At 38.9% G+C, this 15932-nt stretch overlaps 1 protein-coding gene across 3 annotated transcripts in view; it reads right to left on the bottom strand.

Annotated features, from left to right (window-relative positions):
• The window catches only part of mprip (myosin phosphatase Rho interacting protein), a 62747-nt gene that overhangs the window by 23294 nt on the left and 23521 nt on the right, over positions 1 to 15932 (bottom strand). For 2 of the 3 annotated variants that reach the window (XM_066704727.1, XM_066704725.1), the window contains exons 7-14: positions 12987 to 13443; positions 11271 to 11400; positions 7368 to 7475; positions 4846 to 4902; positions 2841 to 2909; positions 2334 to 2423; positions 1465 to 1574; positions 535 to 1051 (exon numbers count right to left, since the gene is read on the bottom strand). In XM_066704727.1, coding sequence (XP_066560824.1) covers positions 535 to 1051; positions 1465 to 1574; positions 2334 to 2423; positions 2841 to 2909; positions 4846 to 4902; positions 7368 to 7475; positions 11271 to 11400; positions 12987 to 13443 — 1538 coding nt within the window. The remainder of the gene's footprint in view (positions 1 to 534; positions 1052 to 1464; positions 1575 to 2333; positions 2424 to 2840; positions 2910 to 4845; positions 4903 to 7367; positions 7476 to 11270; positions 11401 to 12986; positions 13444 to 15932) is intronic. The other variant, XM_066704726.1, reaches the window with a different exon arrangement.

Raw genomic sequence — 15932 nt, 5'->3', positions numbered from 1 at the left:
ATGTGCTATTCCATTCATGTATTTTGTGTTGCATCATGGTTTACAATACCCCTCCATGCTTTCCCATGATTTCACTTACCTGCCATTCACTTAGTTAATGCCCTTAGAATATTGTTACTGTGCTATGGGTCAGTAGACAATAAGGGAATCCTCCTTTTTACCATATTTTAATACACTTTCACGTACTTAAATCCTTTTCTTAATACCCCTCTGCAAAAAACTATTTAAGTGAAGTTATTTTAAAATTAAGTTTGTTTCTTTAACCTAAATGCTGAAGCAGTACTAGAGTTTGCCACCGTTTTCTTTTGTGGACAAGATTAATCATTTTTAAATTAATTACAGGGCCTACAAATCCTTTAAATCTATGCAGATAGTACAATTCTGGGGATAATCTTTGCATCTGTGATACAGCCCTATTGTTTCAGGTTTTGGTTGTACATAGTTACATAGTGACCGAGATATTATTTCTATGGATCATGCAATGCATTGCCCTAGACTAAACAAATGAGGCCAAAGGGTTTATTGCAAACTTACCCCTTTCTTGTAACTTTCCAACAGTCGTTCTAACTCGGCCGTCTCTCTACCTTGTAAGGCGGAGGCGAGTGGTACACGGCGCTCATCCCTGATGGGAGTTTGTTCCACCTGTTGCCATTGCTGTTCAATTTCATCCTGCACCTTCTGCTGTCTCTCCAGTGAGTTGGATGAGCCGCAGCTCTCGACATCCATCTTGTTGGTGTTGGTGGCGTTCGGGTCCAGCGTGCCCGTCACCACCTCATATCTCTTCCTCCGCTCCTCTCGCCGCTTGGTGCGCTCAAAGTCAGTCAGGTCAGCCTCGCAGGCCCGTTGCTGGGCCAGGGCCTGCGCGATCGGCCGGAATTCAGCCCAGTCAAAGGTTTTCGAGCGCCCTTCTCGCCTCCTCTCGCGTGCACGGCTTTTCTTCTGCCCGGGTTCCCTCTCCGCTGAGGAGGCCTCCGACGACAGGGAGTCCTGCGTCACATCAGGCTTCAGCAGGGTGTCCAGCGGGGTGGAGGAGCCGTGGTCGTCAGGCAGGCTACAGGATGGGAAAATGTAACTAATTAGCTACTGACACAGATTTCACCAATTAAAGGGAATTCAAAAATTAACTGTAATCCAATATCCTCTCAGTCTGCAAGGCAAAATCAACTCACGAGAATAAGGGATTGGACTTCGGACATGTTCTGTAACGTTTACACCTCAAAAGTCAGTGCAAAGTCTGAAGTTTTGAAAACATGACTTCACCCTTTTAAGCCACAATAAATACTTGAATTTGATAAAATGCCATTGTTGAGTATTAAAATGTTAAAAATTCCCCGACCTCAAAAGAAAGCTAGAATTAAGTATGAAGTATTTGATTCCAGTAAAATAATAACAAAAAGTATGGCATAAAACACACAAAAAATAATAATAATAATAAAATCCTGAAAGACTGTAACAAAGGCAGACCTGGCCACATCAGGAGCGGTGGATGGACGCACGTTCTTCAAAACCGCCTGGATCCAGTTCCTCCTTATTCCTGCAGTCATGGCCGACAGTGTGTACACTGATTCTTGTGTCTGCGGCAGGAGGGGGACCAAAAAATATAAAAGTTTAAAAAATGTTGCAAGACAGTCAAAGCCTTTGCACATTTGCACTTTTGTTGCCTTATAGCCAGGAACAATGCATTACAAATGTTTTATTTTATTTTTCCAATTATCTACACATACTACCCTACAACTTCCAAGTGAAAAAAGTTATCTAGAAGTGTATAGAAATTAAAAATAAAAACTGAAATAGCACATCTCTCCAGTCTCATGCTTTTCAAAACAATGTGCTGTGCTGTGTGGTCTGACGAACCTAAAATGGGATTTTAGGGCCTAAATGCAAAGCTTTATATTTGGCACAAACACAACACAGCACATCACCCAAAGAACACAAAATATAATAATGTTAAATAATTTAGAAAGTAACTGACTAAGTGGCCACAGATATTCCCTAAAATGTGTTCCCCTAAAACATCTGTAAGCCTTGCTGCAGCCAACAATATAGAACTTGTACAGCTACTGTAATTATAGTCCTTATCACCAAGGATCACTCCAGTAAGTATTGTTATTACAGTATTGGTCTTATTACCACAGAGAAAACAGAAAATGGTCAAAAGCCCAAACAGCCTCTCAAAAGTATGGCTTTATTTCCCTTCACACCTGTTATTATGATCTTAACTACCTTAATTATCTTATGAACTACCTTTAGCCCACACAACACATGGCATTTGTCATTTCTATTTGGGATCGTTTATATATATATTTTTTTCCCCGTTTGCGAGACCCGCTTACATGGATTTGGAAGCCGTAGTTCCTCTGGACCTGGTACTCAGTGACATTGTAACAGGTGGTTAAATCTATTTCACCATCCAGGTCTGACGCCTGAAAAAGAAAATGCTTTCATAAAAAAAACTAATGACAAACCAAAGAAAACCAAAAAACATGGTAATCCAAATCCTCCAGGGAAAAACACACACAGTTTTTACTCTAGAATAACAATTATGAAGATTAGATTATAAAGCTACTTTATTCAGTGGTATATACTCATCAGTATTTTGCATACATATGTATATCCAATGTTCTGAAAAACAAATGTGGAATCAAGATTCAGCTCAATGTAAAGTAAGAACAATTATGTCTTCATAGCGAAAGCTTTGTAATAAACCCATTTAACAATTACTCAGTAAGAATGGGGGTGGGGGGGGGGCATTTATGTATACATAGTTTTTAGCCACAGGCCAGTAATTCCGAACGTTGTATTGGTTACATCTACTTTAATAGAAAACCTCTGTTACTGACCTCTTCAGCAATTGAATCCTTATAGTAACGTAAACTGTGGTCAGTCAGGACAAACCAGTACTTTTTCCACTAGAAATTTTAAAAAATAAATAAAATAAAACATTTGTTAATTGCATACACAATCACAAGCAAGGGCATATAAATGATTCATTCAATTTAAGAAACAGTCCTCATTAAATATACTTATTTATCAATTATATCTTCTTAGCATTTGCTGAACACTGATTCAGCTTATGACTCTTTTTTAATATTGAGTCATGGGAGTTCAAGGTTTACACAACCTTTATTAACTAAATTCTAGTCAATCAAATGAAATCTGTTCAGTTTTGTTCTAGGCGGAGTCAGTGTTAAAAAAAAAAAAACAGAAGATTTCACTGATAAATTTAGTTAAATGAACAATTTAAATGAAACTAAATAAACTACTTTGTTTAGTTTACAATGGCATTGTTTCTAAATGAAGGCTGTGTATACATGCAGTTTTTGCATATTTAAGCTTCGAGCAACAAGAACTATATAAAAAAAAAAAGAATTGTTTCAGCAAATTAATTTATACAGGCACATTACTTCTTTCAAAGTGTTACTGTGACAACTGGATCTATACCCTGAACTGTTCTTCAAGTATGAGGTCTATAACATGTGATGGCAGATTTACTAACACACACAAACATGCCTTCCCCAGGGGGAACTGCTAAAAGATTTTCCCACAGTATTCAAAGACTGCCCTTTAGAGAGCAAGATGAACATTATCTGAGCTGTGGCAACTGAGAAAGACATTTCTTCAAGTGTACTACGGAATTGTTTTTGTGCCCAAATGAGAATAATTACTGAATCAAGCAGTAATTGTGATAAAGAGGTCTAAGGTTGTTTGGGCAAACACAAGCAATTCTAAGACTGAAATGCATTTGCCCTTGTTTAGCTGTTGTTAATCAGTCATAAAAAAAAAAAAGGAAAATGTAATTGGTTTCGGAAATTGGAAACATTTGGGAGCTGTACTCTTGACTGGCACGGTGCAAGTGGGCACTTCAGACTAACACGTAGGCCGCCTCTTTCAGAATTAAAGCCCTGTTTCATTTTTGCGGTGGGCTGTCATTTGGAAGGAGGCTTCAAAACAAAAGGTCACGGTGAAAAAGGGAGTATCCTCCTTTCAACTCCCACCGGTTGACCCTCAGAATCAAAGACAAGCCTTCCACTTTAAAGGAGCTCCACTCAAAGTGTGTCGAAGCGACTGCTCTTTCTGCTGACCAGACTGGCAGTAACCAGAAGTCTTTGCTTTGATGAATTTACCAACAGCACTGCCCTAAAAAAACACACTTCAAACCACTACTAGAGCACCCAAGTACTTTGTAAGAAGAGTGATAGATTATTATTATTATTATGCCATTAAGTTATTCTAGGTTTATCATTTGGCCCACGAGTATATGAAGGAACTCCACTGAATTACATAACTTCACATCAGTGTGTGTATATATATATATATATATATATATATATATAAAATTTTACCAATAAAACCAAAATTTGAGTTATCTGCAGCCAGCTTGCCATGATGTGGGCAGTTCAAATGCGTTTTCATTAACAAGCGTACCAACTATTACCAACCACAGGAGAATGGTTTGCTACAAAGCGCAAGGGACATGCAATAAAAGCAAATTGCTAACTTATTAAAACAAGTTTACTGGAATGTTATAGACTTTTTTAGCTTTGTTATTTTAAGTTCAATAAAAAAGGGTCTGAGAATACAGGAGTGGGAAAACACTGACTCTAAAGCAGGAAGAAACACACTTTTGTCATGTATTTCTGTCTTTGTGTGAAATGCTTTGGCAACTTTCTGTCATGAAACAGATCAGTGTTATCCTAAATGAATAAAGAGTTTCTTGAATGCACTGCTCACTGTAGAGAAAGTATATGACAACAAATAATATACCTGGAGCAAAGAATCTCTACCCACTTACAGATTACTGGACATTATTTTAAAGCAACCTTAGCCACCCACATTACAACTCACCTGTCCCTGCTCATCCAGTTTGACCATCCAGCCTTTCTTGAAGTTCAGCAAGTCCGGCTATAAAAGAATTACAAATTAGTAAGCAATTCGACTTGACTTTGCTCATTCTGATGTGCCATTCTATACAAGTGTTCCTCTTTACTTTATGCTAGGTAAACTGTGATAAAGTTCAAATGTTTCATGTTGTAGCAAATCATATTCTCTATATTCTGTCCTGGATAATTTTATCCTAGAAACCTATAGCCACTACAGACACTTACATAATGGATATATTTATATATACTTACTTCAAACAAAACCTGTAAACAAATGCATCGATTCCAAAATGTACGAAACGCTTTCTCAGTGAAATCTCAAACCACAAAGCGAATAGACCCCTCACAGTAACCTCAATGGCTGCACCTTCCCCAACATTCAATGCTTGATTTATGAAGCAAATTTTACATTGGGAGTAGGACACAACAAGAGGAGAATATATGAATAGTTAAATATATATTTCTGGAAGCAACAGGAAGCGATAACAGGGTTATTTATGTCTGCACTTTTCTGCGATTTCATTTCTGACGTAGCACAGCATACGAGCAGACGGTATGCAATGTGCGCGAGGATCTGTGACTGTTTGTGCTCAGGCCCCCAATTACCAGGCCGTTTCACGTCAAGCAAAAACACCTTTGACAAACACCTTTCAAAGTGAGATGAGATAATGCAGGGAGTTGAATCAGTGAAGCACTAGCACCACAGAATCTTTTTCCACTCCAGAAATAAAACAGATTCACACAAGAAACAGAAATTAAAATATCATGAAAATACAGTTGAAACAAATTACACAACAAAGCAGTTCATGTGTGGTGGTAATAATAATAATAATAATAATAATAATAATAATAATAAATATATATAAACATTTACATTAATAATAATAATGTCATATGTAAAAGACCAAACCACATGCCTTAGCATGTTTCACCACATCTCTCCTAGGGACTCCTATACAAGGATTGCCATCCATTCGTGTATTTTAACATGAACACACCTGATTAAGAGGTATGCATGTTTTGTATGCAGAGAAGAGCAGTGACCAATCAGATGCTGGTGGAATCATAGACTTGGAGTGGCACGACATCCCCAGGACAGATTTGGGAAACAAGTATACTAAAGTTTTAGCTTTCCATCCCATTCCACAATGTACTGAAAAACGCTGTAAAAAGCTAGTGCTGGTTTTTTGCTTGTGCTCTCTATTGTCACAAAATGTGGCAGGATCGTACAGACTCACAGTGTATGGCAACTGGGGCAAACCCCGAAGATCTCAAGTGAGCTGATTGTGAGTGAAAGTGAATCTGTTAGGGCTAAGAAATCCACACACACACGCACGGGCATGCCAAGTGAGACACTCCGAGGCAAAAGGTCAGGACCAAACAGACCAAGGACATGGGAATGACCTGAGAGGCAGAAGAAAGATGTCTACATAGCCCACCAGGATGGCGAAGGAGTTTAAGGCGTCCGTGTTCTCAAAAACAGATACCACAGGAAAATAAGATGGGCAGGGGAAGTTGGTTAGTTCATTACCAAGAAGAAATGGATGGCTTTTTCATCATTTTTGTATTATTGTATATTACAGCTGGCTGAAGACAGACTGTTGTCATATAATTATAACTTAATCACAGGACTTTTTTTTTTTTTAAATGAAGTCTGATTTGGACTGTCTATAATAACAACACTGCATCTGAAAAAGAGGTGCTATGATTAAGGGAAATCACTAGCTAGGAATGTTGTTCTTGTAATTTGAGTTCATAAAAAGTCATTATTTAATGCCAATTATTTCAAGATAAAAAAATAAATCACCACATTAAATGCTCACTTAATTTTACAGAAGGTTTTTCTAAAATAGCTGGTTTATATTACTTTAATGAAAAAGTATCAACCTAGGAAAAAAAATGAAAAAATAAATTGTAGACAGCAGTACAAACTAGACCTGAACACAAGTATTGAGCTCTGTAAATTCATCATATGCAGAGTATATTTTTTAAAAGCACTGAAGCTGTCCTTTTAAGCCTTCTTTGAAAGGAACATTCTGGTTGCCCTCTAAATACAAACACACACATACACAACCTGCTCTAAACACTACATGGAGAAATGCCAGATACCCCTACTGCTCCAATCAAAAACTGAAGTCAAATATCAAAACACACACACTAATCAATTACCTTCACCAAAGAAGCAGTTACCAGTGGTAGAAAAGGATCACAGTGAGCAATCAGTTTGTCAGGGCGCTGAAAAATGTCCCCAAGAAAATCAAACTAAAATGAGTTTTATTGTTTTGCTCTGCTGATGTTTTTCTTGGATTCCGTTCTTGGACGCATTTTACCTTTCAATCCCACCTTTCGTACACAGCATCCACTGATAAGCCAGCACTCAAGGTTATCTGCATGGTATGTGAACACACTCTTGCAACACCCACGTCTGCGGTCGGTCCCTTAACTTGTCATACATGGGAACAAGAAAGACGCTATAAAAACACTTACTGTCATCACGGATTCCGTAGTCCTCCGGTCAAGCGATTTTGCTCTTCTTAAGGGAGGGATGGTGGAACGGTGGAAATCAGACCCTCTTGCTGAATCTCTTTCATAATTCTGAAACAAATTATTTATATCATGAAGCAGCTAAATTAATTCAAAACGAAGCAAGCAAAGTCAGCAGTAAGGTGACAACAAACAAGTATGGACCAGGCTGCTTTAACTATTAAGCATCTCTTCACACACAAATATGAATAATTGGCTTTGGGCTCTGTAAGAGCATGTCAGTGACTCTCTGAGCAATTCATTAAATCAGAAATGGGTGAAAAACCTGCACTCTTATGTCAAATATGTATTTCTTAAGGATTGGAAAAAGTATGAACATTTGAAACTGCCTTTATAGTGCCAATGGATTTGGAGTGGATCTGCGTTCTACACACTCATTAATAAGAAAGAAGTCTAGGTATGCTTGTTTGTACACAGGGAATAGGAATTTTAAAATACACTCTGCATTTGACAAGGTATTTTCTGAATTAGGTACAATTAGGTGAAGCAAGCAAAACAGTAATTTTAATAGATTTAACTTTTTTTGTTCTTTCTTGCAGTTGTAGAATAATTACATGGCCTTACAATTATGAGATGGGAGACAGAAACTGCTACTGTCAGGGAATTAATTATACATACATTAAAAAAAAGGTTCTCCAAACTTCAGGGTTTTAGTTTCCTTTTTGAGGCAAATCAAACTAACTTTTCCCTTATAATTTTTTGTTGTTATCTAACTGGACATGGCCTCTCTTATTTGTCTGATTTAGATTTAGGATATAGGAGAAAATATATTCACACACCAGCTTTTTGGGCTGAAACAGAAAAGACAAATAAGGATTTCAGGTGTTCGCATACAGACACACACAAAAAATGTGTTCCAGCAAGATGCTAAGCAGGGCTGTATGTGCTAATCTTAGAGCAATTCATCTCCTCGAGCCTGTCTCTTTACACAGCTCCTGTCACCAGAAAAAAACCTGCTGCTCTGGGCTTTACTCTCATGTAGTTATTAGCTCAAAGCACAAAGAGCAAAATGTTTGTTTGGCAGAAACCCAGCACTGAAAGGTAGTGGGTATTCTGGGCAAAACTGAGGTGCACTTGTTATCAGTACGAAGGAAACCAGTGCTGCCAATGGTAACTACAGTATGCCTGGCTCTAACCGTGACTAACCACACCAAATGAGAAATACATTTTTGGGGAATCTTCAACACTAAAATCTGGAAGTGGAAAGTATTTATCTAGGCCTCTGCCATATTTTCAATATCTTGACTGTAAAGATGCCCAAAGGAAGGTTTTCAAAAGGGAAAGAAGTTGGGATGAAAGAAAAATGTAATTAAAACTAGAAATATAAGAGGTTACAAATGGCCTCCTCACTGCAGTAACCAGTATATTTCCTAACAACAACAAAAAAAATGATCCAACCGCAAACCTGAGAAGCTTAAATCATTCAAGGGTCGATGGTTTTAAATAACAGGAATAATATGAACTATACTTGTTAAATGTGGCCTGTCTGACATAAATAAAGGCCTGGGTCAAACTTATTAGACAGTATTTAGAATTGGGCTCAAAGGTCGGTCATCGACGTCGGCTGGGTTGAGCCCCGTGTGAAGACCGCGCTCCAGCATCAATCAGGGACGGCCACAGCCTTTTTCTGCTCACTCAGTGTCTTATGTTAGCAGCAAAACAACAGCTTGAAGAGCAGGAGGTAGTCCCCGTTTTCTTTTGTGTGGACTCTCAATTTAGCTTCACTTAAGGCTGCTCAACCCTGGGCTAGCGCCAGATCTTTTGAAAGAACGATAGGCCCTCAGAGAGCCGGAGCTCCAAGACCAGGAAATAAATTAATTAGGACAAAGAAGCATCTAAATGGAGACCTTTTGAACACTGAAAGCTGATTATGCAGAGGCTCACAGGTCTATAGGTGCCAACAACCTGGACTACTGACCACAGGAATTTAGATCTTTGCTTTCCCTTCCTTTACTGTCCAGATTCTTCCTTTTAGGAAAAAAAGTACAACCTACAATCTTTTTTAATTGAAGTAAAAAATAAATAAATCCCCTTTTCACACTTTTGAGACAAATACCAGTGCCTTTTCCATGTAGAATATTTTGTATGTTAAAGGACCACAGAGCTGTAAAAACTAAAACTAACCAAAGTCAGAACTCTTTCAAGGTACTATTTCAAGGTGTACAATGCTTGGTTGCATTTGCCTCTCAAGGGCAGTTCAAAGGCAGGGGAGATTCAAACCGTGTGCAAGAACAACACAGCCAACTCATAACCTTGGTCACCTACTTGAGTCAGGAGAGCTAGGATGGAACATTTTGACACTGGTGTGAATTGGCTTTGTCCTTTAAACAAACAAGCCAATTTTAACATGGCTGAAAATGTCACTTTTTTTTTTTTCCTTTTTCTTTCTGAAGAAGCGCTTTCCCCAGGATAGGGTGGGAAAAGGAAGTGGAATTATCAGGGGAATCTGACCACAGAATGGAGAATGGAAATTAATTCAATGCACACCTCTGACCTCCATTTGAAACCCAAACAAAAAACAGAAGGATGGGGCCTGCTTTTACTAGACTCAAATGCAAGCTCTTTTGCATTGGGGGAGGCTGCAGAGACTGATAGCCTTTAAATTGAGAAGTACCCCACGCTTTTTCCTCCATGACAGCTGGTGGGCTGCATGCTCAAAGCAAATTTCACCCTTTACTGCTCAAAGAGTCCTGGAACACAGGGCTGTGTTCTAGATGTGTAACATCAAGAGCCTTCAAATGCTGGCAAAGTATCATCTATTTTTAATCGTCTTGCAAAAAGTTAGCACTCGGCAAGCAATGCAGAGTTTACACCTAACCTCAGGCACAGTTGCATAACTGGTTGTCAGTGGGAGTTTTTTTTTTTTTTTTTTTTTTTCTCAGCAGGAGAACCACCCTTGAGAAAGAGACAGTATGGGGTTGGGAAATTTGCCTTAGGGTTCCTGACATATCGTTTAGGTTATATTTATATAAAAACTATATATATATATATATATACACACACTGGTATATTTTACATGTATCACATAAAAAAACAGCAACTGCAAAAACAAAACTTAAACGGTAGGCCTCTCAGAACTGCAGAGAACTTTGCCATGGTTCCTCGAATCACAATGAGCAGATGTCTTATGCAACCCTTTCTCAGAAGCTAAACTCTGAGCCTATTTTTTCTAACCCTGTTCCAGGAGGACCCCAGTGTCTGCTGTTTTTCAATCTAGCTCCATTTTCAGCTACTTACCTGAGTGATCTGTACCCCTTTAAGGTCTGAAAACAAGCAATGTGGTTGAAATAACACTTTTATTAAGGGTTCAGGCATAAGTTCAGATGGAACAAACACCAGCAGACACGGGGGTCCTCCAGGACCGAGGTTGGGGCCCACTGCCTTAAGCTGTGGTTAGCACTTTCTTCATGTGGGTCACTTACAGGATTTCAGGGCAGTGATGGGAGTTATGTCTGATGAACGGATTCCTCTCAACCTATGAGTTTAAATCAGTAATTTCAGAGCTCCTGACATGAGCAGCTCTCAAGTGTGCTTTGCACTCTCTCAGGGAGATATTTCATATTATATTCTGTAGAAATCAGGCACACACAGTAACTGGATATTTTGAGAGCTGTGTGAAAATAACATTCCCTATTCCCACACACACAGCGCGAGTATCTAAATAGACAGAATAAGCATATATACGAGTATTTCTAGTTGCAGCAGATTCTTCAAGTGACGTCTGTGTCGTTTTGTAAACCATTCTGGGAGAGGAGACAGTGAATTTGTGTTTGTTGCTCGTTACAACTGATGCAGCATTGACAGCGATGACCCCGTGGTGCTCTGCTCTTTTTGCGAAGAACATACCTCTTTCTGGAATCGCCGGGTCTCACTCCTGCCTTGTCTGCCGGCGGTTTGGCCAGCTTGCTCGTCAACCTCCATCCTCTCAGCGTTTTCCAGCTCCAAGGCCTCGAGCTTCTCAATCACAGTGGAACGACTGCAAAGGAAGCATTCATCATCATTACTATCATTATGTTTCAGTCAGTACTTGGAGAGAGCGGTGGGTTTGGACAGGACATCCACACTTTTAAAAACAAACAACAATAACAATTACATCTCACAACCATTTAAAATGGTGAATAGATAATATAAATACCTAATGTAAACTCCGGAACATACAATGGATATATACATTTTTTTCTCAGCTGTAAAAACAGAGAGGTAATGCAACTGCAATAATGACATTCAAAGTATGTTTTCATGGTCCTGTAAGAACTGAACATAAAATAACGGACTCTAAATCTATATTTTTTATTTACATGTTTATCATTTTCGTATACATTTAATACCAATTCGGACACAGCGAGTGTTGGTGAAACTAAGTCAGAATAGAAGAATTTAGTTTATTGAGAGTCAGTTGGAAATATTAAATTACTCTTTTTGAATTTTTGACCTTATTTGGGGAACAAACTGCGGTGTCAGGCTTCCTTAAAAGGCAACAAATGAGACAGTCAGTGAGGTATTTATTTCACATGACTGCCAGTTCTTTTGCTGCTTTTTTGGCTTCTGGGCACAGAATGGCACTGTTTCCATAAACTAAAATTAAAACAAATGAACCATTTATCTCTCTAATAGCCAGGTTTAAGCCACTTTTAATTCGCTTTTCTATTAATATGTATCATTCTGAAGAGGAACAGATTAGAATAGTGGAAAAAATTTAACAAAGCATGAATTCCAGTTGAGATCCTTTTATATATTTATTTTTATGGAAATGACCAAGCTTCCCCAGTGCTCTCTAGGTTCTCTTTAAACCTATTTCCTGACCTTTGGGAAAAGGGCAACTACAGTCACAAACACATAAATGGACTTGGAATGAAAAAAGAACTGCCAAAAAAATAAAAAAGTTTGCTGATAAGAACAGCACTAGGCAAAAATCCTGTGGTACCATAAATACTAGAGACACATTCATTAAACGCATATTGATCACCTTTTTCGCAGGCCCCAGTAAATCATGCAGCTTGACATCTTTCCATTAACATTCTTGGTTACAAATCTTTCCTATGAAATGCTGTCCAGTTTGTATCATGTTGCTGCGCCCTCTTTTTTGTACAGTCGCAAGAGTACAGGGCGCTCCCTCCCTATTAATAACTGTCCTGCGTTTGTTTAGATCCGAGTCAAATTTCAGGATTCATAAAAGGTCAAAAAAATTGCAGAAAAAGGAAGAAGTCGCACAATCTCAAATGTCTTCACACAAAGCTGCATTTCACAGAAGAATCCCTTTTGTTCAAAATGTGTATATTACCTATTGTCAAAATTCATACACACATACAAACACATATACATTTTATTTTTTTAATTTTCAGAACCACTGCTTCAATTTTCTGCTACAGCTCTTGCAGTAGCACCCAAGTTGTTTTTTTTGTCCCCTGCAGGGCCTCTTTCATTATGATCATTGCATTTGGCCAAGGTGAGAAGTACAACCCTGACACCGCTTTTTTGACCGACTGACAAGAAAACCACGGAACAATGTTTTATTGTTTGTTAGTTTGTTCAGCTGAGAATGGGAAAATCTGCCATTGTTACCTTTTCTCCGGCCCAAACAGGGGCTCCCCGTCCTGTCGCTCTGGGCTCCTCACTCGGCTGCGTTTCTCTGCCTTCCGGGCCTCCATCTCGTGCCTCCGGGAGCGAGTAGTGTCTTGCAGTGCTGAGGCCCTCTGTGCCCTTAGCTCGGCGTGGTGGCTGTCTGTGCTGGTCACCGTGCTCCCGCTGGTGTCCGAGTCCAGAGAGCTCATGGAGCCACTGATGTGGGAGCCGTTGGAAAGCAGGCTGCTGCCGGAGGGGAAGGGGTCGCTGTGAGCCGGAGAGTGGCAGCGAGGGACGCCCCCATGATCGGCACTGTGTCGGCTGGAGGAGCTGCCGCTGGGGGAGAGGACCTGAATGTCATGTCTCGCTGGCACGTGGAAAGGCAGCCCACCCCTGTCCACCTCATCTCCGTTGACAGAGCCGTGGTCAGAATTCAGATCCACTGGGGCCACCTCTGCTGTTGGAAACAAAATAAAAGTGGAGAAATTAAAGAGCTGGATCTGAAGCACAAGAATCGCCCTTTACAGAAGCCGAACTGCAAGGCTTAGTTGTGATAAAACTGTGGAATCTTATTACATCCGGAATTAATTCTCCTTGAAGGGCAAAACATGACTGAACGATCATTGAATGTCTATTTGTCAGTTGTATTTCTAGTCTGCTTACTGACTAATATCAAATTATCTACCTATCTATCCATCTATCAACCATCTATCAATCTGTCTCTACCTGTTGAACAGTACATAGCACTGTTCTAGTTATAGTTCTCCAACAGCTGCAGGAATAGGAATAGCTGACTGAGCAGGAATGAGTTAAGCAAGTTTAGACACTTCTTATTTTTTTGCCCGATATTGGTTGTGTCCAATGGCAGGTGGATGTTCTGTGCTCAAGTTCACCCCTCTGAATGCGTTTGCATGCGTAAAATAATTCCCTTCTGGATATGAAACCAGAGGGAACGAGAAGTGGCCACCTTTCAAAGCCAAACATTCTGCAAGCCCTTGAAGCAAATATGTACACCCATAATGATTCTGGGAAATTGGGCCCAAAGTACGCCATATACTCTGGAAGTTTGACAATTCTTTATGCCAATCCAATTACAAATCTGCAATCTTAAATGTCTTGTCACTCATATCTATTTTGTATCTTGGCTGTAGCTTGTAGTTTAATTGTGTCTGGGTATGCATTTAATATTTGCATTCACTGTCTACTCCAAATGTGATGTAAATGCTAAAGTAAACAAGCAACTGATGCAAACTGGAGTTATTTTACTATGGACCTGCTTGACATATTTTTTGAGCTCTGCAAAGGTTTTCCACTTTCCACAATAAGTACAAATAAATAATTAAAAAAGGTGTACACCCTGTAGGAATTTTGTAGAAACCTCAATCATCTTCTCCAGAAAACAGATATAGTCTGAAACCCTGAAGGGAAGAATTGCTGGACAAACAGCATAAGAAGCTTTTTGTAAATTTAAAATTTGTTTTCAAATACATCTCCTGACTGATAGTCTTAGAAGCAGGAAAAACGTATTGAATGCATCAAGACTCGCCCTCCCTCTACCTGAAAACATACAGAGGTCTGTCAACAAAAACAGCAACAGTAGGGGAAAAAAAAAAAAAAAGACTAAACACTGACTGATGACTCAAGGTTTCAGGTGGAAAGTTTCAGTCTGACTAGAATCTTTAATGATGCAATAGAGGATTTATTATGCTGAGGGCATTTGTGTTGGCTTTCATGTGTCAGTATGTTAACATGACATCTTCAAGAAAACTGATGTATTTGGAAGCTGAAAACTGAACTAGAAAATACATTTTCTGAACTACCACAATACGTTTTCTGCCATGACATAACATTTTGCAATTGTTATTGCAAGACATTCTTCCAGCGTGGGAAGATTTGACTGAGTGGCACTCTTAGTTTTAACTATTGTAGTTTGAACTATCTCTGGTGAAGAGATTCAAGGCAAGCTAAGGCATCAAGGCACACGGCACTGTTCTGTGCTTGCACGTGTAGGGTGTCAATTGTGTTACGGATATGACCATGAGTTTTGCTTTCCTTGTGAATGGCAAAACAACAAACACCTATGTAAAAACATCAGTGTCATTTTTATTGCTAAAATACAACAACCAAAAGCAGCACAAAACATTTCTAAATTCCACTCTGGAAAAGTAAAAATAGGTTACAATATAAAAAGATTGAACGTGTACTTGGAAGTGCAGGCTTCCAGTATAAAGCACTTACAGGTGACATTTTCTGATTAAGATGTCAGAAAGATAATGTTCCCCCATATAACAATATCAATCTAAGATTACACAAATACCTCAAATTCTGATTATTATTTTCTTTAAAGGAACCGTTGGCGTTAAATGCCTAAAATTCTCTGCCAACCCGGAGCTCTTTCAGGCCAGGCTTATCTGGCTTCTCCATTCATGGCTACACATCAATACAGCAACTGAAACATACACAGATAAAGGTGAACATTATTTGCCAAGCTATGCCACATTTCAGATATAACAATATCGATAACAGCTTCTTGCTGCCAGGAAACAATCCTGTGAAAGGGATTCTCAGAAGAATTGCTGGAGAAAGATAAATAAAATGTTGGATTTTCACCACCACTTACGGTGTTCAAAAACAAATTTAATCTGCACATATTGTTAACACAAGAAATGAAATACTGAATGAGTGGAGAAATGATAATGTTTTAAGATTCAATTTTATATTCAATTATTTTAAGTACATGTATGGTATACTACAGCTACTGTACTGTTGGGTGCAAAGCTGAAAACTATGCATTTCCTGTTGCAAGACCTACACAGTCCTTTTAAATGATAACTTTATTCATTTTCAGCCTACATCCTTTAAAAAGATTCTCAGTGAATGCATACAATGCCAAAGGCTTCTTTTAACACTGGCAATCATGGAATGAACTCTGAAACAAGCAATACC

Source organism: Amia ocellicauda, chromosome 5, assembly GCF_036373705.1.
Source record: "Amia ocellicauda isolate fAmiCal2 chromosome 5, fAmiCal2.hap1, whole genome shotgun sequence".
Classification (NCBI taxonomy): Eukaryota; Metazoa; Chordata; class Actinopteri; order Amiiformes; family Amiidae; genus Amia; species Amia ocellicauda.
This window is presented reverse-complemented; position numbering and strand designations above follow the sequence as displayed.